General features: G+C 55.8%; 9 protein-coding genes across 9 annotated transcripts; 5 read left to right on the forward strand and 4 right to left on the reverse strand.

Annotated features, from left to right (window-relative positions):
* Nucleotides 1-41: 41 nt before the first annotated feature.
* PHACADRAFT_82969 (uncharacterized protein) lies at nucleotides 42-715 on the reverse strand (the record flags this gene model as incomplete). Its single annotated transcript, XM_007390402.1, has 4 exons — nucleotides 42-183; nucleotides 233-303; nucleotides 359-500; nucleotides 552-715. 4 exons carry the CDS (start codon nucleotides 713-715, stop codon nucleotides 42-44), a joined length of 519 nt encoding a protein of 172 aa, XP_007390464.1.
* Nucleotides 716-1,560: 845 nt separating this feature from the next.
* PHACADRAFT_247338 (uncharacterized protein) lies at nucleotides 1,561-5,464 on the forward strand. The gene is made up of 12 exons (XM_007390403.1): nucleotides 1,561-2,259; nucleotides 2,307-2,457; nucleotides 2,505-2,705; nucleotides 2,756-2,959; nucleotides 3,015-3,417; nucleotides 3,464-3,534; nucleotides 3,586-3,727; nucleotides 3,784-4,324; nucleotides 4,375-4,475; nucleotides 4,526-4,825; nucleotides 4,873-5,107; nucleotides 5,163-5,464. Exons 1-12 carry the CDS (start codon nucleotides 1,621-1,623, stop codon nucleotides 5,310-5,312), a joined length of 3,138 nt encoding a protein of 1,045 aa, XP_007390465.1. The 5' UTR covers nucleotides 1,561-1,620; the 3' UTR covers nucleotides 5,313-5,464.
* Nucleotides 5,465-5,693: 229 nt separating this feature from the next.
* On the forward strand, nucleotides 5,694-8,387 carry PHACADRAFT_24252 (uncharacterized protein; the record flags this gene model as incomplete). Its single annotated transcript, XM_007389522.1, has 7 exons — nucleotides 5,694-5,888; nucleotides 5,943-6,654; nucleotides 6,702-7,231; nucleotides 7,284-7,652; nucleotides 7,708-7,828; nucleotides 7,881-7,966; nucleotides 8,019-8,387. The coding sequence occupies 7 exons, from the start codon at nucleotides 5,694-5,696 to the stop codon at nucleotides 8,385-8,387; spliced, it is 2,382 nt and encodes a 793-aa protein (XP_007389584.1).
* Nucleotides 8,388-10,642: 2,255 nt separating this feature from the next.
* PHACADRAFT_247347 (uncharacterized protein) lies at nucleotides 10,643-12,319 on the forward strand (the record flags this gene model as incomplete). The annotated part of the gene is made up of 2 exons (XM_007390404.1): nucleotides 10,643-10,801; nucleotides 10,863-12,319. Coding segments are annotated over 2 exons (1,475 nt in total), but the record flags the coding sequence as incomplete, so codon positions are not given.
* An 860-nt stretch (nucleotides 12,320-13,179) lies between these two features.
* PHACADRAFT_82029 (uncharacterized protein) lies at nucleotides 13,180-14,358 on the reverse strand (the record flags this gene model as incomplete). Its single annotated transcript, XM_007390405.1, has 6 exons — nucleotides 13,180-13,252; nucleotides 13,311-13,470; nucleotides 13,527-13,681; nucleotides 13,729-13,918; nucleotides 13,969-14,193; nucleotides 14,250-14,358. The coding sequence occupies 6 exons, from the start codon at nucleotides 14,356-14,358 to the stop codon at nucleotides 13,180-13,182; spliced, it is 912 nt and encodes a 303-aa protein (XP_007390467.1).
* A 1,521-nt stretch (nucleotides 14,359-15,879) lies between these two features.
* PHACADRAFT_83713 (uncharacterized protein) lies at nucleotides 15,880-16,438 on the reverse strand (the record flags this gene model as incomplete). The annotated part of the gene is made up of 3 exons (XM_007390406.1): nucleotides 15,880-16,037; nucleotides 16,086-16,282; nucleotides 16,338-16,438. 3 exons carry the CDS (start codon nucleotides 16,436-16,438, stop codon nucleotides 15,880-15,882), a joined length of 456 nt encoding a protein of 151 aa, XP_007390468.1.
* Nucleotides 16,439-16,591: 153 nt separating this feature from the next.
* PHACADRAFT_134137 (uncharacterized protein) lies at nucleotides 16,592-18,893 on the forward strand. The gene is made up of 10 exons (XM_007390407.1): nucleotides 16,592-16,748; nucleotides 16,819-16,883; nucleotides 16,974-17,172; nucleotides 17,225-17,349; nucleotides 17,404-17,526; nucleotides 17,581-17,770; nucleotides 17,821-17,995; nucleotides 18,047-18,186; nucleotides 18,237-18,727; nucleotides 18,781-18,893. The coding sequence occupies exons 1-9, from the start codon at nucleotides 16,698-16,700 to the stop codon at nucleotides 18,300-18,302; spliced, it is 1,134 nt and encodes a 377-aa protein (XP_007390469.1). The 5' UTR covers nucleotides 16,592-16,697; the 3' UTR covers nucleotides 18,303-18,727; nucleotides 18,781-18,893.
* Nucleotides 18,894-19,586: 693 nt separating this feature from the next.
* Nucleotides 19,587-20,454, forward strand: PHACADRAFT_247354 (uncharacterized protein). Its single transcript, XM_007390408.1, has 5 exons — nucleotides 19,587-19,652; nucleotides 19,712-19,964; nucleotides 20,022-20,072; nucleotides 20,127-20,253; nucleotides 20,300-20,454. Exons 1-5 carry the CDS (start codon nucleotides 19,614-19,616, stop codon nucleotides 20,394-20,396), a joined length of 567 nt encoding a protein of 188 aa, XP_007390470.1. The 5' UTR covers nucleotides 19,587-19,613; the 3' UTR covers nucleotides 20,397-20,454.
* Nucleotides 20,455-20,529: 75 nt separating this feature from the next.
* PHACADRAFT_134144 (uncharacterized protein) lies at nucleotides 20,530-21,650 on the reverse strand (the record flags this gene model as incomplete). The annotated part of the gene is made up of 3 exons (XM_007390409.1): nucleotides 20,530-20,934; nucleotides 20,987-21,253; nucleotides 21,302-21,650. 3 exons carry the CDS (start codon nucleotides 21,648-21,650, stop codon nucleotides 20,765-20,767), a joined length of 786 nt encoding a protein of 261 aa, XP_007390471.1. The 3' UTR covers nucleotides 20,530-20,764.
* Nucleotides 21,651-21,828: the final 178 nt, after the last annotated feature.

Consider the following 21,828-nt stretch of genomic DNA (forward strand, 5'->3'; position numbering starts at 1 on the left):
GTGCGGGAATAGCTTAAATATAACCAGCCGAGACATTAATATTATACGAAAGTCCTAGAATCTCTCGTGTGACCTTTCGCTTTCACTTCCGTAGTCATCCAACACACGGTAGTAAGTAGCGTCAAAGCACAGAGGGTGAACTCGGTCCAACCCAATGCTTCTACCGTTCGCGATTGACGGCATCTAAAGAACGGAGTCAGGGTATCTCCTGGCAGACGGGCAGTGCACACACCTTGATAGCGGGGGTGAGCCGAGGCAATGGCTTCTGGTTCGCGTATTGTGCATGATGCCCGTAGCGGCACCCTTCGCGGGGAGAGTCAGATGAGTCAGATGAGTAGAGTATTGGATGAGAACTAACCCAGAAGACTGCCGTGAGGAGCAGCCACATAACAGAGCTCGCTACACTTGCGAGCAGGTAGGTACCGCCCTCCATGATCCAGAGAAGGTAGCCGGCAGTAAAGAGCAGCGTCCAGGCCGACTCAAAACATAGCAGGATGAGTCTGCGATGATGCCATGAGGGTCGAAAGCACAGGGATTCGATTCTTACTCACAAGGAGTAGTACCCAGGACTGCTGGAAGTCCCGACTTCGTTTCCAGCGCCGATGAGGAACGCAGTGAGGCCCAACTCGGCCGCGGCTGTGAGCGTCATGAGTGTAAACAAGAATGGATGCCTCTGGCCGCAAGCCTGGGGTCGCCGTCTTCGACCGTGTGTCATTCTGATCATTTCTTTCAGGAAGACTGTGTCAAGGAGGACTGTCCAGAAGGTGGAGGAGGACATTGTGCAGCTTGCGGAGAGGTATACCGCCCTTTCTGACCGCAGCTGCGCATCCTTGTGGCATACACGAGGAGTACACGATGCAGCCATCGGCGCAGGACGTGCTCTACGTCATCTTGTCCTGGACGTGCAGAGAGTGCAGAAGGCCGACTGCATAAGAACCACTGATACTGTGGGCTCAGGCCTCAGGCCTCAGCTACAGCACCGGTGGTGGCGCCTCACGCAGCGATGAGCCTTATCGTGCGCAAGGAGATGGCCTCGGAGATGCGAGTGACAGAAGAGTCTTATGTCAGTTTGGCAAAGGCGAGTCGCGATACTTCATCCGTTCTCGCTGGTTGCCACCGATGACGGCCGTTGTCAGGGGTTCACAGGGCGGTCTAGACAAGACCGCAGTTAACGGAGGGCGCCGGCACACAGCATAAGGAAAGACCTAGGGCTCCGGCCATCTGTTATGCGGTCGCCCCCGGATCGCGGGGCGCGCGGCGCCGAAAGTATTGTGGCTGGTTCATTGGGCCTCTGGAGTCTTCATCGCAGGTCTTCATCGGCCTTGTTATAATTTCTCCTCCTCTTCTTCTCCCTCGGCCGACTGTGCATCGAACTGGCTTAGTTGAAGCTCCTCTGCTGGGTCGCGTCGTTCAAGTCCCACCGTCCTCTACGGATGTGTTCCCTCGACATTACTCATGACGACGAATATTCCTCACATGGACCTGCCCGAGATACCCTCATTACCACCCCTTGAGATGTCTACCTCTTCTTTCCTCGATCCTTCAGACCATGTCGACGACCGCGCCTCGCTATCGCCTCTGAACCCCTCTTCCGTCTCGCTAATCTCGCAGGATACCTTCATGACCGCTGATTCGTCCCTCTCGTCCGAATTAAATATGACGCCAATGACCAATGGCCCGGAGCTTCTCTCCACATCTTCTCCTTTACCTCTCGCTCCTCCGTCCAGCTTGCGAAAATCCATCTCCGTCGACTCCTTCGTTAATTACAAGCCGCCCTTGGATCCCACCACTTGTTCAACTCGCGGAAATATGATGAGCACGACGGCGAAGCCGCGGTCGAACGAGACCTACGGGCAAGGACTCTCTGGGAACCATGATCCCGCACCGCGAGCTTCCAGCGGAAGCTCCATGTCTCGGCGTGAGCCAGATAATTTTCAGCGATGGGCAGGTCCTTCTCGCAGCAGGGGTACCAGCATTAGTACCAACACCGGCGACGAGTACGAGAGCTCATTACTGGACGACTCCGACGTAGAACGCTCGGAAGACATGATCAACGTGATGCGGAAAGGGAAAGCACCGTGGCGAAGGCATCCACAGGCTGAAGAGCTATCTCTACCCTCGCGTCTCACCACCGTCAGCTCGTCTCCCACCGTGGGCAAGGCTCCGCCGCCAATCGTTCCGGAGAGAACAAGCAGCTTAGGGCAGCACAGACTGACGAAGCAGAGGTCACTGATTTCCGTGAACACTCAAATACCACCTGTATGTTGTCTTTCCTGCAGGACTGCGTGTCAACTGACTTCTCGCAGTCTCCTCACCAATCGGACGTGACGCTGGTTGTGGTGGGCGCTGCAGAGGCTGGCAAGTCAACCATCATTAGGAAGGGTCTTAAGTCATATGGTTTGTCGGAGGCCAACTCGTCGACGTCTCCGCCAGGGGCGGAGGGGGGGCGCTTTCGCTGTGAGTTCTTTGGCATCTTCGACGCGTCACAGCTTAATCTCTCACAGACATCTACCGCGTCGGACGCATTAGCTACAACCAGGCTACCGATCGTTTGCTACGAGTGCTTGAAGTTGATATCCCTCCCGACATCGCTGGGGACGGTCAGCGTGGTATCCTACCAGAAGGCGCCCCAGCGATTGATGGCCTGGTGGTTTGTTACGATGCCTCACAAGAGTCTACATTCACCAATGTAGTGGAAGTGCTCCGTAAGTAACATGTAACACTTTTATCATATGACAATCCTTACTCTGACTAGAATCTATGGCGAGCTTGAAGTTACCGACTATTGTATTTGCTTGCAAGTCTGATCTTGAGCGGCACGTAGACCCCAAGCGGGTCTCCGCCATTCTGGAGCAATATGATGTCGGTCTGATAGAGGTTACGACGACAAACACTTTTGGCAAAGACAAGATAAGGACCGCCTTCGAGTGGATCTTCAAGGCAGTTTTCGCCCAAAAACGTAAGTACACAAATTCTACTAGCTTCATTGAGCCCTCTCAATCGCACACATGCAGTTAATGGCGCTCGAGAAGGATACCGTAATCCAGCCTCGCCGGCCATCTTGACGACTCCCGCCCCATGGGACATCTCTAGGACTTCGTCCGCCACTCCGACGGGTTCATCTTCTACCACCACTCATTCACCCCTACTTCCGCCTCCAAGGATACGATCACCACGATTACCGCCCCAGCTTGACGATCCCCTTCGCACGCCCCGCACGCCAATATCGCCTATTCGCACGCGTTCTATGAGCGACCTGCTGTCCGAAAGGGGGCAGGACTGGGACGGCAATATCTCATCTGCCGCTATGGGCGATAGAAATAGGGAGTCACCTCGGTCTGTTCTACCTGGTGAAGGGACAGACAACTACGAGGAAGTGCAAAAGCAACCTTCTCAAAGCATCGCGTCACGAGAGTCGTAAGTATCATCTTCATTTCGACGCCGTGTCTTATTGTCTTTTCAGGCGACCTCCGAGCTGGATGACTTTAGACGAACTTCTGGATAAGCTTCTTTTTGTCGCAGTTAGTGACGACGGTGCGTACCTGGGGCTATTACTTTCGAAGACAGCCTGACTTCTACACGCAGACCCTACATTCATCTCCCATTTCCTTTTGACCTATCGCCGCTTTGCCGCCCCTCGTAGTGTTTTACTGGCCATGCAAAAGCGTATGCGAGCGTTGGAGGGGCAGACATCTGACCCTATGTTCGCATGCTACGCTCAGATGAAGTCAGTTGCTCATCTTGATACATTATCTCGGCGTTGTTGACATTACTATGTCTCAGGATTTGCGCATTGCTTGACCATTGGATCCAGCTGTACCCGAATGACTTCGCTGTTCCCAATACAGCGAGTGCTCTTTCAGCTCTGATCAAGTCTGTTATGGGCAAAACTTACCTCCTACACTACGGTTCTGAGTTCATCCCCTTTATGGAGACGCTGTCGACGCTGAAAGACTCAGAAGTGGCCTGGGCGATGAAGGTTGACGGACCCAAGGATGAGAGCGACGACTCCAATAGTCTCAAAGAGACTGCGAGACCCGGCGCAAGCTCACATTCATTGGTTCCGCCATCCAAGAGCATAGCGCCGGTGGTGACTCAGAAGTCTCTCGCTCGAGAGCGGAAACACAGTTTACCGCTGTCAGCGCGGATACTCGTTATGGAGACGTCGCCCACTCAAATTGGGCTGTCAGATTCAATAGAGCATCCGCCGTCGAAGAAACTGAAGATTCTCGTAAACTTGTCAAATCAGTTTATGAACACGGATCCGACTTCCTTGGCGCAAGAGATCAGCAGACTAGAGTCAACCTTCTTCCTCCAGATTGAGGTGAGTCATCGACTAATGTCTTCTGTGGTGCCCTGCTCATCACCTGTAAGTCGCGGCACTGGCTTCGTCGGGTTATGGACCCGAGTGTTAAGGATGCAGAGACGGATCCCATAACACAATACAACAACGTCTCAAACCACATAGCTGAATGGTGCGTGCTCTCGTAGCGGAATGGCAGGCGATATACTAATATCGTTTCAGGGTCGCTTCGTTAATTCTTTGCCACGACAAACCGAAAATGCGTGCCCGTGTCCTCTTTCAGCTGGTGGAGCTGGCCAGCCGCCTCCGCAATATGAATAACTACTCTGGTTTGCGATCCATCGTTGCGGGCATCAATCACGCTGCGCTGGATTACAACGAGACGAAGAGGATCTTTAAACGCAAAGAGAATCGACAATACAAGCTCCTGCAGTCGTTCGACCAGCTCTTGCAAGCTATGCGGGCGCACAGCAAGTACCGGCTAGCTCTACGAAACAGCAAGGGTGCATGTATTCCGGCAACGTGAGTAGTGGCTCTGTGTGTGCGATTCATCTGACCGTTATGTTCAGCGAGATTCACTTGTCGGACCTTCTGCGTGCGCACGAAGCCAATGCTGACTTCTTCGATGACGATCCGACCCACATACATTGGGCAAAGTTCAATATGATTGGTCGCTTTATTGATGCCATCGCCCAATGTCAAGCAAGCTGTCTGGAGACGAGAACGTACGAAAAGTTCCCCGAGGATATCAAGGCTCGAGAGCTTCTCCTATTCAACAAGGAAAACTTATTGATGGACCAAGAGGTAGGTGTCTGGCGCACTCTGTCCAGAGTTGATACTTATCGAGATCTGCTCGTAGATGAAGGAAGAACGGCTCAGGTTGGATCAATCGGAGGACGCTGGACAGGAGGACGATTATCTCGATGATCCAAACACCACTCGGATGGCGCGAGAGTCTCCTACACATACCCGGGAAGGATTATTCAAGAAGAAGATACCATTCTGGTGATGATTGAATCATTGCGTCGCACATATCTTGCTACCCTTCAAGCTTGCTTTTGGGACTCACTCCGCACACTATTCTCCTTGCTTTCGCTGGTTTGCCTCGCACATATTCATTGTATTGCTTTTTCTATCGCACTAGCTTGGAGTGTCTCGCACATCATATAATGTTGTCAAATCTACAATATTGGGACGGGACGTAGGCGCTTCGACTCGATCTTACTCTGCTCGATCTTGCGCCAATCGCTATCTCCCACAAGCGCCTATCAGTTTTGATCTCAGATTCGATACGCCGATCGTGCACGCGAAAAGATTTGTCGCTTCGTACGTCTTCATTATTTCTTTGGTTTAAACCTCTGGTCTTCTCGTTCAAACACCTGGTTTCACCATGGCGGCAGACGACTTTGTCATGACTATCGACTCGGACGACGAGACCGGCCCAAGCGAGCTCTCGAAGACCAAGGACATCGCCGAGGAGGCTCAGCTTAACCTAGACTTTGTCTTTGATCTCTCGGGGGACCCATACAACGAATTCTTGAGCGAGTCTAACATTCAGGACTACATCAAGAAGGGAACCAAGTCTGTGCGTCTTTCGTGAGTCTCCCGTTGGTCGGAATGTTTCTAATACCCGTTGCAGGAGCCCATTTCTGTTGACGACATTATCGAACGACGGAGACAGCACAGATTCACGGGCAAGCGGAAACGGGATTCTGATGATGAAGGGGACGAAAGCGAGGAAGGACCTGCGGATAACGACAGTGAGGGCGAGGGCGAGGATGATGAGGGGAGCGAAGGGGAGATGATGGGCCTGGAGGGTGAGGAGGAGGAGGAGGAGGAGAAGGATCCTCTGGCTACCAGCGACGAGGAAGACATGAAGGGAAAGGGAGGAAGCGATGAGGAGAACGAGGAACCAGCGTCAGACAAGGAATCCTCTGACGAGGACTCAGAGAAGGAGACACAAGCAGAGAAGGACCGCAAGACTGCGTTCTTCGCGTCGGACGCGGGACCAGTCGAACAGCACTCGTCCTTCATGTCGATGAACCTCTCGAGACCTGTACTAAAAGCCATCGCCTCCCTCAACTTCACCAAGCCGACACCCATCCAGGCCGCCACTATCCCAGTTGCCCTGCTCGGCAAGGACATTGTCGGCAATGCCGTTACGGGTTCTGGAAAAACCGCCGCGTTCATGATCCCTATGATTGAACGCCTTATGTACCGCGAACGCGGGAAGAAGGCGGCTGCTACCCGCTGCATGGTTTTGGTCCCGACTCGTGAGCTCGGTGTGCAGTGTTATGAAGTCGGAACGAAGCTCGCTGCTCACACTGACATCAGGTTCTGCCTCGTAGTCGGTGTGTTATTGCTCGTCTCCATCATCCGCTCACTAACGACCTCCTAGGTGGCCTGTCTTTGAAATCTCAGGAGGTGGCTCTTCGCACGCGGCCAGATATCATCATCGCGACTCCCGGCCGTCTCATTGACCACATTCGCAACACACCTACGTTCACTCTCGACACTCTCGACATCCTTGTTCTGGACGAGGCGGACCGTATGCTCTCCGAAGGGTTCCAAGATGAGCTTGCAGAGATCATCAAGTCTTGTCCAGTTTCTCGCCAGACCATGCTCTTCTCTGCTACTATGACCGACTCGGTAGATGAGCTCGTGCGAATGTCGCTTAACCAACCAGTGCGGCTCTTTGTCGATCCGAAACGCACGACCGCTCGAGGACTGCTGCAAGAGTTCGTTCGGGTACGCGCCAGTAAGGAAGACGAACGGTCGGCTCTGCTTGTCTCTTTGTGCAAGCGGACGTTCAAGGGCGGAGTCCTCATTTTCTTCCGGAGCAAGAAGCTTGCGCACCAGATGCGTATAGTTTTTGGATTACTGGGCATGAAAGCGAGTGAGCTGCATGGTGACTTGACGCAAGAACAGGTAAGCTGTCGATTTCAAGCTCGTGTATCATCGACTTTAACGATCCGTGTAGCGTCTACAAGCTCTGCAGGCATTCCGTGAAGGCTCCGTCGACTACCTGATGGCGACCGACCTCGCGTCTCGCGGTCTCGATATCAAGGGTATCGATACTGTCATAAACTACGACATGCCTGGTCAAGTCGCACAGTACTTACACCGCGTCGGTCGTACGGCGCGTGCAGGCAAGAAGGGTCGTTCCGTCACTCTCGTCGGCGAAGCCGACCGCAAGATACTCAAGGCTGCCATCAAGCACGCGTCGGGTGAGGACCAGGTCCGCCACCGACATGTGCCGCCCGAGGCCGTCCAAAAGTGGTCCAAGAAGCTCGGGGAGCTCAAGGACGAAATCGCAGGCGTCCTCCAGGAGGAGAAAGAGGAGAAGCAGGTGGGTCTTGCTGGGCGACTATCCCCACCTACCCAATGCTCACCGTCATCGGCAGCTACGTCAAGCGGAGATGGAGCTCAGGAAGGGCCAGAACCTTATCGAGCACGAGGAGGAGATCAAGTCACGTCCGGCGAGGACATGGTTCCAAAGCGAAAAGGAGAAGCAGAAGTCCAAGGGTAAGCGAAATCCACGCACGTTCTCCGGTAAGCGATGCTGACAACCATCTAGAGGTCAGCAAGGAGAGTTACGAAGCGGGTTTTGCTGCCGCGGCCGCCGGCAAGAAGGGGAAGAAGGCGGAAAAGGAGGAAAATAAGGTACGTCGTATCGTCCCACGTCTCACGGCTGTATGAAACGCTTCCATTCCAGCCCAAGCGCGACAAGTACTCCGGCCTCTCGCGGCGGGAGAAGAGGCGCAAGATGGCGATGGAGGAGGACACGCAAGAGACGGCTGCGATCAGGGCTGCGATCCGCTCGGCCAAGAAAACGCAGCGACCCGCCAAGATCGGCGAGAAGCAGTCGCAGCTGTCGTCCGCGAAGCAAAGGTCTCGGGACAAGGCTCGCAAGAAGCCGAAGGTCACGGCGGGCAAGGGCAGCGCGTTCGACAAGGACTTCGGGCAGCGGCCGCGGGCTTCTGGGGCTGCCAGCGGCGCCGCGAGCAAGAAGGGCGTCCGGGCAAAGAAAGGCGATAAGATTGGCGGGATGGGCAGGCAGGGTGGCAAGCGGAAAGGGAAGTAGCTCTCTTTGTAAATTACACGACGTCGGCTCTCGCGGCCAGGGCCCGCCCGCGAAGCTTTCGTTGCTGTGCATATCGATGGACCAGCTTTCTTTCAAGAACACTCGGGCGAGGCGCCAGCGGGGAGGTCCTGTTTCGCGTCTCCCGGTAAGAATGGAATCGGCGGGGTGTGGCGGGACGTCGGCCGCCGACACGCACCACCCGGCGCTTGTTTCGTGTTGCTCGCTGTTGCGCTTCAAGCCGTCGTTTTGATCCTGTCGCAGCACTGAACGACCCACAGATCACTCCTTCGCACAGCCGACCCCGCGAGGATGTACCCTCGCGCAAATCAGACCGTAAACGCACTTCATACGACCGCCGTTAGTCCTCGCTGGCTTTCCTGGTCCGAGTGATGGGGTAGGCGAAACGACCGCTACCCGCCAGCAGACTAACGACGCTAGTGCCTGCAGAATCACGGCCGGAGACGAGCACGACCCTCCCACTCATCAGCCTTAATGAAGACTTGCCCCATATACACCGCGAATGATTTATCCCAAGCGAACAATCCCTGGCGCTGTCGTGCTCACTCCCGGGGACACCCTGATCGCCCGCAGGGGCTTGCACTCGGCTTCGCGGACAGGCGCACTCCAGCACGGCTCGTTCTTCGACACGCTGTGATTGTCTGACATTTGAAAAACCGCGCTGCGAGGTGATTTACCCGCTAAACTGTTGCAAAGTGTCTTCTCGAGGAGCGGTGGCACTGTCCTGTGGAGGACAGAAGGACATGCGGCGGCCCCGCTTAGGCCGTCCGGGGCTGCTAGCTGAGCAAGAGTGTGATGCAGGCCGTCGCCGCACGTCGCGAATAAGTTCAGCGAAGGGGTTCGATCGGCCACACCCCCGACTGTAGTGCGGGGGCTGGAGCAAAAACGACGTTCGAAATCCCTTGGATCCGTTCGGGTGCGTGCGGTTCAGTATGCACGAGTTGCCCTACGGCGACCTAACATGGTCCGGAATGTAGCAGGCAGTGTCAATGGGTGGGAGAAATGGCGCTGACATTTCCTGCGAACAGTTCCCTCATGCTACTTGGGCTGAAACCGTACTTGGAAAGCCCTGTGACCTTCCAGCTGCAGACAGCTGGCCATACTGGGACACAAAGACAACAGTGTACGACGTCAGGCGCGGCATTCAAAGCAGGACCCGCAATTTGCAACAGAATATCTTTGCCCGCCCAGGCAGAGCCGCCGCCTTTGCCTTTTTGCGCAGAGCTTGATTGAGGGATGTATGATGCCAGGATGATCGAAGCCCAGACAGACGTGAGATTTTCGGTCCTCGTTGTACCCACGCTTTGATACAGACAGGACTCGAGGATCTGCTGGGCAGGAAATGTTCCGCTGGCCGCGTCGTCGAGCGAAGCCGGGACGGCGTGACGGAAGTGGCAAGATGGACAGGTATGGGTCCGTGCAACACCATGGCCGGCTCGCTGACGCTTCTGTTTGGATCGGATGGGCTGCGGTCGGTGTGTCGCTGTAGATGAATGACATTGGTGTATGAACGAGAGTCCCCGCGAGTGCAGAATGAATGACAGTTCGGGAGCGGCTAGCGCAGGCTGGGTGATGCCGCAGGGGGCAAGATGGGTGACGAGGGACCTGGAGGACATGCACGACGGCGGCGGGAGGCCCTGTTTCGACGCGCGCTGCGCTGGGAGGGTCGGCGACCAGAGGTCCCCCGGCGATTGCGGGAGGGAATAAAGACAGCTGGCGCGGACTGGTCACAGGGGGTGGCGTCCCGCCTGGCCGGGCCCGACCTGCGGGAAACGGCAGGGCCTGTCGGAAGCCGGGCCCCTCGACGGAGGGATTAGCCTGGGATCAGAGCTTGATATGGGCCCCTCTAGCCGCGGGGAGGGCTCGGGGAAACCGCGAGCGATCTCGGCGGTGGGTGCTGGGGGTGTGTGAGCGCGAGCGTGTGCGGCGGCGCAGCGGGCAGGCGAGGCGAGGAGGCCAGCGCGGACGGCGAGGACGGGGACGGGGACGGCGAGGACGGGGACGGGGACGAGGACGGGGACAGGCAGGGACAGGCGCCGAGAACAACAAAAACATGGATGGAAATGGAAAGGGGAGACTCGCTCCGCCGCATCAGGCGTTGGAAAATCTTGGTCCAGGGTCTCGAGACGAGTCTGCCAACCAATCGGCCGGTCTGCGCTGCCCTCTCCGCGCCCTCGTGTCCTCCGCCAATTTATACCCCCTCCTCTCCGCACAAATGCTGTCTCAATTTCCCGTCACCATGCCCGACGCTCTCAGCCCCTTGTCCCAGACCTCCAAGGCCGGCTCAGACGACTGCGCGCCTCTCGATGCCGCAGAGCGCAAGAAGAAGAACGCCGACGCTCAGGCCGCCTTCCGTGCAAGACGTGCCAACTACATCGCCACGCTCGAGGAAACCGGTATGTTCTCCTCCTCGTCACCTGCACTCCCACTTTTCCCTCAAACGCTCCCCGTTCCCAGTCACCAACCTCGAGGCCGTCGTGCTCCAGCTCCAGGACTCCAATCGCCAGCTCAAGGACGAGGTCACCGACCTCCGGTCACAGAACATACAGCTCCGGAACGAAGGACGTGACCGCGAAAAGTTCTGGAGAGCCCTCTGGCAGGCGCGGAGCACCGGCATGCCGCCCGATCCCCTGGATGACTCCGTGCTCCCGTCCTACGCCCAGATCCACCATTCCTCACCCATGCACACCCCGAACAGGCTCGCCTCAGTGAGCCCGTCCCACTACCAAGATCCACGCATGCAGTACGCACCAGACGGCTCTGCGCCACTGGCGCCGCCCCAGTACCAGGCGAGCACTGCCACCGAGTACATGCAAAGGTCGCCCGCGCTCGGTTTCGCACCAGCGAACGCTGTCGCTGGCCCATCCCGTGCTCCCTCGGTCGACCCACAGCGAATGAACGGGTACGGTGCGTATCCTCCGTACGCAAATGAAGGCTCGAGTCCTGAGGATGCCTGGCCGCAGCACGGGCTCCCTACAACGGTGACTGATCGGAATAACATCGACCACTCGCCATCGCCCACCTACGTTGAGTCTCCCAGTCTGACTTCTTCTGAGCTGTCTTACCCCTCGCATCACACTATCGGCGATGACCAGAAGGTCGGCCCCAACGGCGTGCAGCAGTCGTACATGTACACCACGAGCAGATCGACATCACCCTCTTCCACCCCGACGTCGACGTCGTCCCTGTCTCTCTCTGCCGCTCCCTATCAGTTCACCTTCCCAGAAGGCACGGCGATCCAGGATCGCCCCGAGTTCGCGCAGCGCCGGCCCAACTACATGACACTGCACGGCGGCACCGCCGACATCCCCATCGCCGGCTCCGTCGGCGACGCCATGCGCCTCCGCATGGGCATGGGCCGCGCCAACACGCTCCCGGGCGTCCTGCCGCCGGCGTACCCGCCGAACGGCATGCACCACGAAAGCGACGAGGACGACGCCACATCACAGCAGCAGCCCCAAGCCGGCGGCGCGCGATCGCGCTCGCGGCGGAACACGGCGCCGGGCGGCGGCAGCGCCGCGACGAACCGCTCCTCGCAGTCGCCCTCGCCGCCGCCGCCGATAAGCGGCACGCTCGCGGTCATCAAGGCGCAGGCGTTCGGCGCGTACCGCCGCTCGCGCCCGCGGACACGCCGCGCGTCGGGCGACGCGGCGAAGCTCTCTGTCGAGGCGCTCTCTGCGCGCGGCATCGCGGTCGCCGGCGGCGGTCCCGCGTCAAAACGGCAGAAGCTGCAGAACGGCGCGAGCCATGACACCCTGCCATCGCCTCCATGAATCATGTCCGCCACCTGTTGTTCTTCTTTTTGCTCTAATTTTCGTTTCCATTCCTGCTACGACAGATTTACTGAACATCGCTATGACACTGACGACCAGACGATACCATGCAATACCCCATGCTTTGTTGTTGTGCTATAGGTAATATGTACTACTCTATGCTGCTCTTAATGTATCTACCTCTTGATTTCTGCTCTCGTCAGTTTTATACGCTTTCTTTCTTGTTTTCTTGTGTGTAGTACATAGCACGTTTCAGATATGCGCGCAATTTTCTGTAGGCTACCTAATCTCAAGCAAAATAGATGAGAAACTCGAGCTCGCCACTCATTTGCGGAAAGGTGTTTGGGAGGACGGGGCCAAATCCTGCAAGATCGTCACGGAGGTAAATGAGATCGCGAGAGAAAGCCAAGCTCGGCATACTCCCGGCATGCAGCCATCGGTGTGCATACATTGATGTCATCGCACGCACACACAGGTCCCGGTCGCTGCTTCGTCTGCAGCACCTCCTCCTGCTGGTGATCCCAATGTGCGTTCGTCTGCGCGAATACACACACAGATCGCGGCACGGCCCTGACTGACGTCCCAACCTCGAGCAGCCGAGAGCGAGAAGCCGCGTCCAGAGGGAGCAGCAGCAGCTCTTCTGTGAAGAGCGGACGAGCTCAGATTGACTGTGGCCGGCTGTTTGTGCATTGCGAGGGCCCAGTGCACCCGGGCGATCTCGATGGGCGTCACCCTGAACCGGGCCCAAACAGGCTCCCACAACAACGCTGCCGCCACGCGCCTGAAAAGAAGCTTTCGCCAACAGACAACGATACAAATGTATATCGCTAGGCTCGCCGCCGCGGCATCGGCGATGACAGCTTGCGTTCTGCGTTGGATTGGTGAGATGGCAGGAGTGCATGTGGAGGGAGATTGCGGGGCGCTCGGACGCTTTGTGTGGAGCCCAGCTGGTGAGATAAGATTGCGGTTTGGATGAGATGGTACTGTACATGGGTGCGTAACTACGCAGGCCGTGTGTGATGCAGGGCCAGGTTAACCTTTGGGACCGCGGGATCCCAGGTGCCCCTGATTTCGCTGGAGCACTCCCCCGTTAGCGTGAAAAATTAGACAGATGCATGGAGCAAAAACACACTTCTTGTAGCGCTGTGCCCACACTAGCAGGCTCGGCGCGACGAGCGTGACGAAAGCGAACACGGCGACATAGAGAGTAGCCACTGTGGACGAGAGCGCTGCCGTAAGGGAGACTGCGAGGCCCGCGGCGAGAAGCGTGAGGGTCGGAAAGACCGAAGGCACTATCTGCAACGTGGTCCAGAAAGATGAGAATTTTCCTTTCCTGCCAGGCATTGACAGCGCACCTGGAGCCGGCGGCGCAGCAACGGGAGCAGTGCAAACGCCTCGATAGAGAAGAGCATAAGGGCGAAGACCGAGACGTCGTCCACGAGACGAGACGCCAGTACGACGGACGCCGAGATGGCCGCGTTGACGGACATGACTGAGCTCAGTCTGGCACCAGATTAGTACGCCACAGTGTCAGCAAATGCGGTGCATACCTCTCACGCGGGTGCTGCTGCGCCGAGTGCATCGGCGTATAATCTGCAAGGACGACATTGAGGACAAACAGACATGCGGACAAAGCCCAGATTGAGTCGGAGGAGGTGGCAGCCGTTAGGGTTCTCAGCATGGGAGACAAAGCAAGCAGTGCTAGGAAAATTAGTATTGACGACTTGACGGCTTTTGCACCTGGCACTCTGTCAGTACCTCCCCTGAACACGAGCTAGATGTTCTCTCACGGTTCTCCAAGCGGGAAGTGTTGCTGCCAATGTGCTCTACAATCTCCCACAGGGTATAGAAGCAGATGAAAGACACGATGGAGATCCAGACGAGGAGCCTTGGGTCAAGGGTACGCTCCTTGAGCCTGACGAAGATTGCGAGGAAAACGAAAATGACGGAGAAGTGGAGGCTGATGGTGCATGATGCCAGCACGAGCGAACCGTAGGTGTACGGCCTGAAATTTGCTGTGAGCGAGCGGTCAGAACCACATGGTGGCGGGACAGAGAAAATGGTTGCATACCGTTTGTGCTCAGGGAGGAGAGGAACGTTTTAGGGACGTAGTTATCTGGGAAAGGCTGACGCTTCCAGAGCACCCGCTCCCACTCAGGCCCGCCCGCGTCTTGCTCCATGCATCGCACGCTCGCTGCCTGCGACAAGGTGTTCAGCGAGACACGTTCGGCGTTGGCGGCGTCGGTGTCCCATCATTGATCCGCACTCCGCTCCACGAATGGAAAGTGTCCTGATTGTCACCCCGGCTCCGTCGCAGCTCAGCACGACAACCCCGTGGCGGAGATAAGGCTCTCCTTTTCCTGCGGTAGTTCGCAGGAAGTGTTCAATCTAACAGCGAACATCAACACGCGGAGACTAAAGAGTTGCCAGCAAGGCAGCTGGGCCCTAGTGTGCTCTTCCCACTCTGGCATGGACCGACTAGGGAAATATCGCTCGCCCTGATATTACAAATTATTCCCGATGCCTAATCTACGCACGCCGCACGGCACTGAGACAGCTGCACTAGGTAGGAGGAGATCCGGACAATGGAACATACAAGGCACGCTCAAGGAGCAAAGTGGCCAAGATCAATCCCACTAGAATGTACCGGTCTCCAGTTAATTCCCCACACGCTGTAAATCCGCGAAACATGCACTCACCACGAGTCGCTCTTGCTCGCGCTCCTGCGGCACCCGCGGTTGCGATTTACTCGTCTCGAGCTGCGCAGATAGCTTCCCACTGTTGGGGTTCGATGATACCACCCCTCGGGTTTTTGCCTGCGCAACAAAGCGTTTCAGATTACCTGCCCCGCAGTCGAAATTTGAAGCTTACCGCCTTCAGTCGCTCCTCCGCTGCCTGTGCTGCAGCAGAGCGCGGATCGGGGTGGTCGCCGTTGGCCTGCCCATTACCGTTCTGCCCTAACGTCTGCCCCTTGCCCTTCGGCGCCCTGGCAGTAGTGCTAGGACGGGGAGCTTGACGGGGGGGTCTGGCGCTTTGTACGCGGCGTAGCTGGGTACCGTCTTCGGAGTGCGTGCCTGGCTTCGAGCATAGAGACCCCATGTACTATGCTCTCTCTATCAGTACGGTGTGTAGGTAGCAGCTCAAGTTGGCGTAAGGTAAACTTGGCGCACCCGGCCGTCAGCGCAGGCTTAGCTTGCCCCGCGCACACTCCGAAGCGCCCGCTATATGGGTCATTGATCAGGCTACAGCAGCACTCTACAAACTTGAACGCAGGAAGGGGCGATCTGCAGAGTATCAGAGCAATAAAGTTCTGCGGAGCTCCTATCATTCGGAATTGCCCAGATGAAATGAAAAGGCACCGTCATACAAGTGGGAGTCTCGAGTGAACGGCAGGGCGGGTAATGCAGCTACACCGCACCTGCAAAAGCCCAAATGAACTAAGGAAGGCTCAGGGGTATTAAACAATGGGTGTACTAGTACAGCAGATTGATATATTACGCGAAACAGTTAGCGTACGACAATCACGACGTCACGTTGCGGGAGAGCCAGGAACGTTCTCATAATCGCCCCGTCCCTCTCGCCCGTCTGACCTGCTGAACAGGCGGCGGCCGAGATTGAGCTCATCCATCTGTCTGTTCGGTACTAACGCCTGCAAAAACGTGTGTAACATGAGTCGGGGAGAAGACGAGCTCTGGACAGCCTCAACGCACCTCCCACCACCGCCGACCCGCGTTCCACGGCGAGCTAGTATCGAGGCCGGCCTTGATCATTCTATTCTTGATACCTACGCCAAGTAGCAGGCCGAATACGGTGAGGAGGAAGAGGGTCACCACGAGCTGGTCCCTGGGCGAATCGCGCTCTGTTATGGATGAGAGACAGAACCAGCAGCGAGAAAGCGGATACCTACGGAAACACCGGGCCTCGACGTCCCCCTCTTTCCCTGTCCCAGTGTCCGGGTTAGTATCTCCAATCTTGGCACCCGCACAAATGGGAAGATTCTGGTTCAGACACCATTGCTTGGTGCAGGTCAGACAGGGCTTGCTCGGGTTGTCCGGTATCTCCATGTGCAGGATGGTGTAGTTCGTTCCAAAGCAGATGCCTGGTCTACCATTGAGTATTTGGGCCATATGGGGACACGAAATTCGAATAGGACTTACACTTGCAGAAGTTAGTCGCCTCCCATTTGTGTCCTAAAATCGCATAACTGGAAAGCTGGTCAGACCCAATTAAGCCCTGCAGCTTGTGAGCACTGGGAGACATAACGTACTGGAAGAGAAAGTAGCACCAGCAGGACGAGGGTCGGCAGCCAGCTAGTCTTGCGCACCAGCCAGGACATCGTTGCGGAGAGAGAACTGCATCCGTTTGGCGCCCGAGCCGCGCTGCTACGCGCTTTCCTAAGCGGCAGGTTCGCATCTTCCAGGTCGCCACCCTTCATTGCACGGCCTGCAACGCGCCCGTCTCCCGTTCCCTAGACTTGCTGAACCGCTAACAGAGTATCTCAAGCGACACTGGACAGGCCATGGCAGAGTTTGAGGACGTGCTCACCAACCAGCCGGTTGTCATCGACAATGTGAGTCCTGCGGACGATAGCTGGGTGGTCTGACGCGTACTGACTATACTCCTCTCTTGCGATATGCCAGGGATCTGGTGCAATAAAGGCTGGCTTCGCTGGGCAAGACCACCCAAAATGTTTTTTCCCGTCCTTGTGCGTCCTTTACGGTTAGGGCCACCCCTGCATCCGCGACCCGCATTCGCTAACGTTTCGCTACTCCTGCATTGGGGAATTACGATGTAGTGTCGGACGCCCGAAGCACATACGCGTCATGGCAGGTGCGCTTGAGGGCGACGTGTTTATCGGCCGAAAGGCCCAGGAGTTCCGTGGGCTCCTCAAGATCAAGTACCCTATGGAACACGGCATTGTCACAGACTGGGATGACATGGAGCGGATATGGAGTTGGGTATACGCTGAGGAGCTGGGAACACTGAGCGAAGAGGTGTGTGTTGTAATCGACTGTCCTAAGGCATTGAAGTTCGAACGTCCGCCAGCACCCTGTACTATTAACGGAAGCCCCATTGAACCCGCGACACAACCGAGACGTCGCCGCGCAAATATTCTTCGACACATTCAATGTACCTGCAATGTTCATCTCCGTACAGGCTGTGCTATCACTGTAAGCAGCCAGATGACACTGGTCACAAGGCAGCAATTGAAACAGCTCTTTCAGATACTCCTCTGGCCGGACGACAGGTATCGTCCTAGATTCCGGAGACGGTGTAACACACGCTGTTCCGGTATTCGAAGGCTTTTCCATGCCCCATGCCATCCGAAGAGTGGATGTGGCAGGACGGTGCGTTCTACGCACGATGAAACGCGTTATCTGACATAGGCGTCCAACTGATAGCGACGTAACGGACCACCTTCAACTACTCCTCCGTAAGTCCGGACACCACCTACACACGACAGCAGAACGCGAGGTCGTTCGAACAATCAAGGAGAAATGCTGCTACATCGCCCTCAACCCCGCGAAAGAGGAGAAAGAATCGCAAGGACGAACTGAAGAGTTCAAGCTGCCTGATGGCAACTCTGTACAAGTGCGAGCCCTTTCCTTTCACTATATCAAAACCGCTAAGCCACGACATAGCTGGGCCCGGAACGTTTCCGTGCGCCCGAGATTCTCTTCAACCCAGAACTGATCGGACAGGAATATGCCGGCGTGCATCAAGTTGTCGTAGACGCGATAAACCGTGTCGATCTCGATTTGCGGAAAAGTCTCTTCTCGAATATTGTTCTGAGCGGAGGTAGCACTCTCTGCAGAGGTTCGCCGTTTAAAATTTACTATTATTCACTTTGAAGCTCAATGATCGTAGGTTTCGGTGATCGTCTTTTGAACGAGGTCAAGAAGCTAGCTCTGAAGGATGTCAAAATCAAGATTTTCGCCCCACCAGAGCGTAAATACTCCACCTGGATAGGTGGCTCTATTCTCGCTGGTCTGAACACGTTCAAGAAGGTCTGTAGAGTAATGCCCCTTCAGTACTGTGTCCTGATGATCTCTTGCAGATGTGGGTCTCAGCCGAGGAGTACCAGGAAGACCCAGACATCATTCACAAGAAGCTTGGCTTTTAGGGTGCAGGTATCATTCTTTTCGCCCGTAGGAGCATTGGCAGTCTGTTTTTGTTATCGAGTACATCACGGTTGATACCCCTCATTGTAATCTCCTCACGAGTAATGCGTACCGTTATGAAGCCCAGATCACTGAGCTCAGAAAGGCATTTTCGCCTTTCTGCGTACAAGTTCAAACGACAGCGAGGCCGAGATGTTTCCGGGGGCTGTGCATGCGCATAGGAATTCATGGGAGAGGCAAGGAAAAGAGAGGCAAGCATACGCGTAAGATACATTTACCAGACAGCTTTTGCAGGGGTCGGTATGCGGAACCGATGCGACGAGTACGATAGGCCAAGTACGGCGACCGAAAGACAGAGAGTAAGCGCAGTAGTTTACTTTCCCTTCTTGGGAGGCTCCGCGGCCTTCGTCTTCTTAGTACCACGGAGCTGGAATAACCTATAAGAACATATTTCTGACGGATTGAATGACCGAAGCGCACCTTCTTGGCACGGTTCTTACGCTCCTTGCGGAGCTTGCGGTTGGTCTTTGGTGGGGCTTGAAGAAGACCAGACTAGGGTGACGAAGTAAATCTTTTAATACTCGTCTTAAAGTGACAGCATTCGCGGTACGCACCCGAATCAACCGGTACTTGGGCTCGAACTTCCTCTGCGAGGCCTCATCATCGTAGATCAAGGCAAAGCCAGTGGTCCGTCCACCACCAAACTGTGTCCGAAGACCAAAGGTAACGACACGGTCCTTCTGGCTCTTGTAGATGGCGGCGATCTTCTCCTGGAGCTCAGACTTGGAGACGTTTGCGCGCGATGGGTGGAGTATGTCCACAACGAACTGGCGGCGGGCCAAGAGCCGGTTGGTGATGAACTTGCGTGTCCGGATAGTGACAGGTGCTTGAGTGTCGGCCTGCATGGTGAAAGAACGCGAAAGTGTTAGCAAAGACGTACTAAGGTTATCAGGCGAGCCGAGCTACATCCAAGCTAGGAGTTATCCATCCAGCCACATCCATCCCTCCTATTGCCAATATCACTTGTTAGACCCCTCCCTCGAACCACAGGCTCCTCGTACATGCAGTATAACGGTAGAATAAGCACTGACCATGGTTTACTGGGCCTTGCTGTCGATTTTACCTTGGTTGTCGCTGGCTACCTCACTCTAGAATGGCAATTGCCGAACACAAGCGCTATTTGCTCCGTATTTGCACGCCTTCCGAAAGCGGCTGTCGATCACTTAACCCCAGCTTTGTGCCGCAGCCCCGGCTGAGCGCCATGTCTGCCCTTGCTAGCTGACATTCATAGCCTGAGACTGTATGAAACTACTATGAGCACCGCCAAATATGCACCTACTTTCGCACCCTATGTACGTCGCGGTCCCTCTCTAATTTTCTGAAGAATCTTCCCGATAACAATCCCCGACAGACCCCGCCCCCGGACGACCCGTCGCTCGATGCGTCATCCTCTAGACCAACTACACAGAGGGCGTGGTTCCCGTCGCAACATGTAATATCATATCAGTCTGGTGGGCTACCCACATTCAACACCTCGCAAGCCGGGGGTGCGGGGGCGACAGAGGTAGCGGAAGCCGAGTCTGGAGTGAGCGCATGGGAGACGCGGTTCGGGATGAGGGTCGACATACTTGCTGCGGCTGCGTATATACTAGGACCCGTCTCCGGTACGTCGTCTGTGCGGTGCACTTGTCTTGGATGCGCTCAAATAATTGCGTTGGCAGCCCTGCTGATCCTCGTCCTCGAGACACACAACGACTACGTCCGCTTTCACGGTGCGTCATGGCACCGTTGAGTAGCTAACTACTCATGGTCGGTCTCCTTCGCAGCCTATCAATCCGCCCTTTTAACCGGCCCACTTGTCCTACTCCGAATGCTCGTCTCGCTGCTGCGATTCCCTCAGTTTTTACGGACAATATTCACATTTATCGTTGTGGTACCCTCGCTATACATGACGTATGTTTCGTGTGTTCATACGACATCAACTGCTGATTTCTTTTAGGTGGCAAGCTTATACGGGTGCCGCGCGTTACGGCCTGTCTCGCTTCCAGCTGCCTATCGTCGGTGCAATAGCTGACCGATGGGTTACTGAAGAGTAATGCTACGCTACTCACACGCATCTATTTGTACTATGTTCAAGAATGGATCTCGGGTTTGCATGCTGTAACTTCCCAGACGAGCGAATCAACCCGTAGGTGTACCGTCCATTGTCCAGTACTTCCCGTGACAAGTCCTCCTCACAATCACGCCGTCTTCCCCACGTTCTGGCCAATGCCAGAGTATAATCGATGATTCAACAGGAATAGGAATGCAGTTCGATGCGAGGAGTCATACATATCGACAGAAGGTGTGAGTCTCGTACAGTTACACGGACCAGCCAGTGTTCGTGCAAAGCATCACATGCGTACAAATCAATCCGACGTCACGTATCGCGAAGACTAAATCTACGCGGCGACTTTTTACGGTCTCAGACTAACACGCACAGACCAGCCAATTGGATCCCAGAGTTGCAAGCCGTCTGAGACGCGTCGCCAATGAGACCTTGGAGGAGAGGTTTTATAGCGTTGATGATCGCGTCGGTAAGGTTCTCCACCGTGTCGAGAACCTCATCGAGGATGCATTTGATCTCATAGACAACTGGGAAGGACCATCAGAGCAAGGCGCGGGCACCAACATTCACCGGACTTACTGGGACCTAGCGTTGGACCAAGACCGGGAATGTCGTACACCATCTCGTCGATATCGTTGAGGAGGTACTTGTTAGCATTGACGAGATCTTTCATCAAGGTCTCGATGTCGTCGTCGCGGTCATAGTTGGCAAGACCCTTGTCGGCGCCGAGCTCAGCAAGAGTATTCTGGAAGCCCAAGAGGTTGGTATGGAATCCTGACACTTCGTTTGCGCTTTGTTGCTCAAAGTTGGCGGAACGACTAGAGGCGGGCTCCTGCGCCAATTGATCTGCAGAGGTGTTAGGCGAGCTCTCGGGCGGGCGGGCATATCACTCACGGAAGTTCGAGGCATGCTGCGTCATCTGAACATAGTAATTGTTCAGGATGTTGATGTCGCCGAGAACGGTGTTGATGTCGCGGCGCTGGATAGCCTCACCAGCAGCTCCGAGTTGCTCAATAGAGTCCAAGACGTCCCTTCGAACCATAGGGGAGCCGGGCGACACGTGCTGAGCAAAGACTGGGGTCGACGCATTCGGGGCAGGCGCGTAGTCCGCGTTGTGGATCATAGGGAAGGCGATGGGCAGAGCACGAGCTGGTGCGACAAGAGAGGCAGTGCCGAAAAAAACCAGGGTCGACCAGCCGAGAAGGTTGAGAACCAGGAACAGGGCACGCAGAGGCGAGTACATCTTGTTCGAGCGAAGCGGGCGGCAGACTGACTTGCAGTTTATCGTCGATGTCGTTAGGTGGCGGCTAGCGCACTAAGATTAAAAGGCGAGTAAGGTACCGGATAGCCTGGGATGGAAGTGGTTGCAGACGAAGTGCGACGGGGGCTGGTTCGTTTCGAACCAGGCTCTTATACCTTAC

Source organism: Phanerochaete carnosa, assembly GCF_000300595.1.
Source record: "Phanerochaete carnosa HHB-10118-sp unplaced genomic scaffold PHACAscaffold_1, whole genome shotgun sequence".
In the NCBI taxonomy this organism is placed as follows: Eukaryota; Fungi; Basidiomycota; class Agaricomycetes; order Polyporales; family Phanerochaetaceae; genus Phanerochaete; species Phanerochaete carnosa.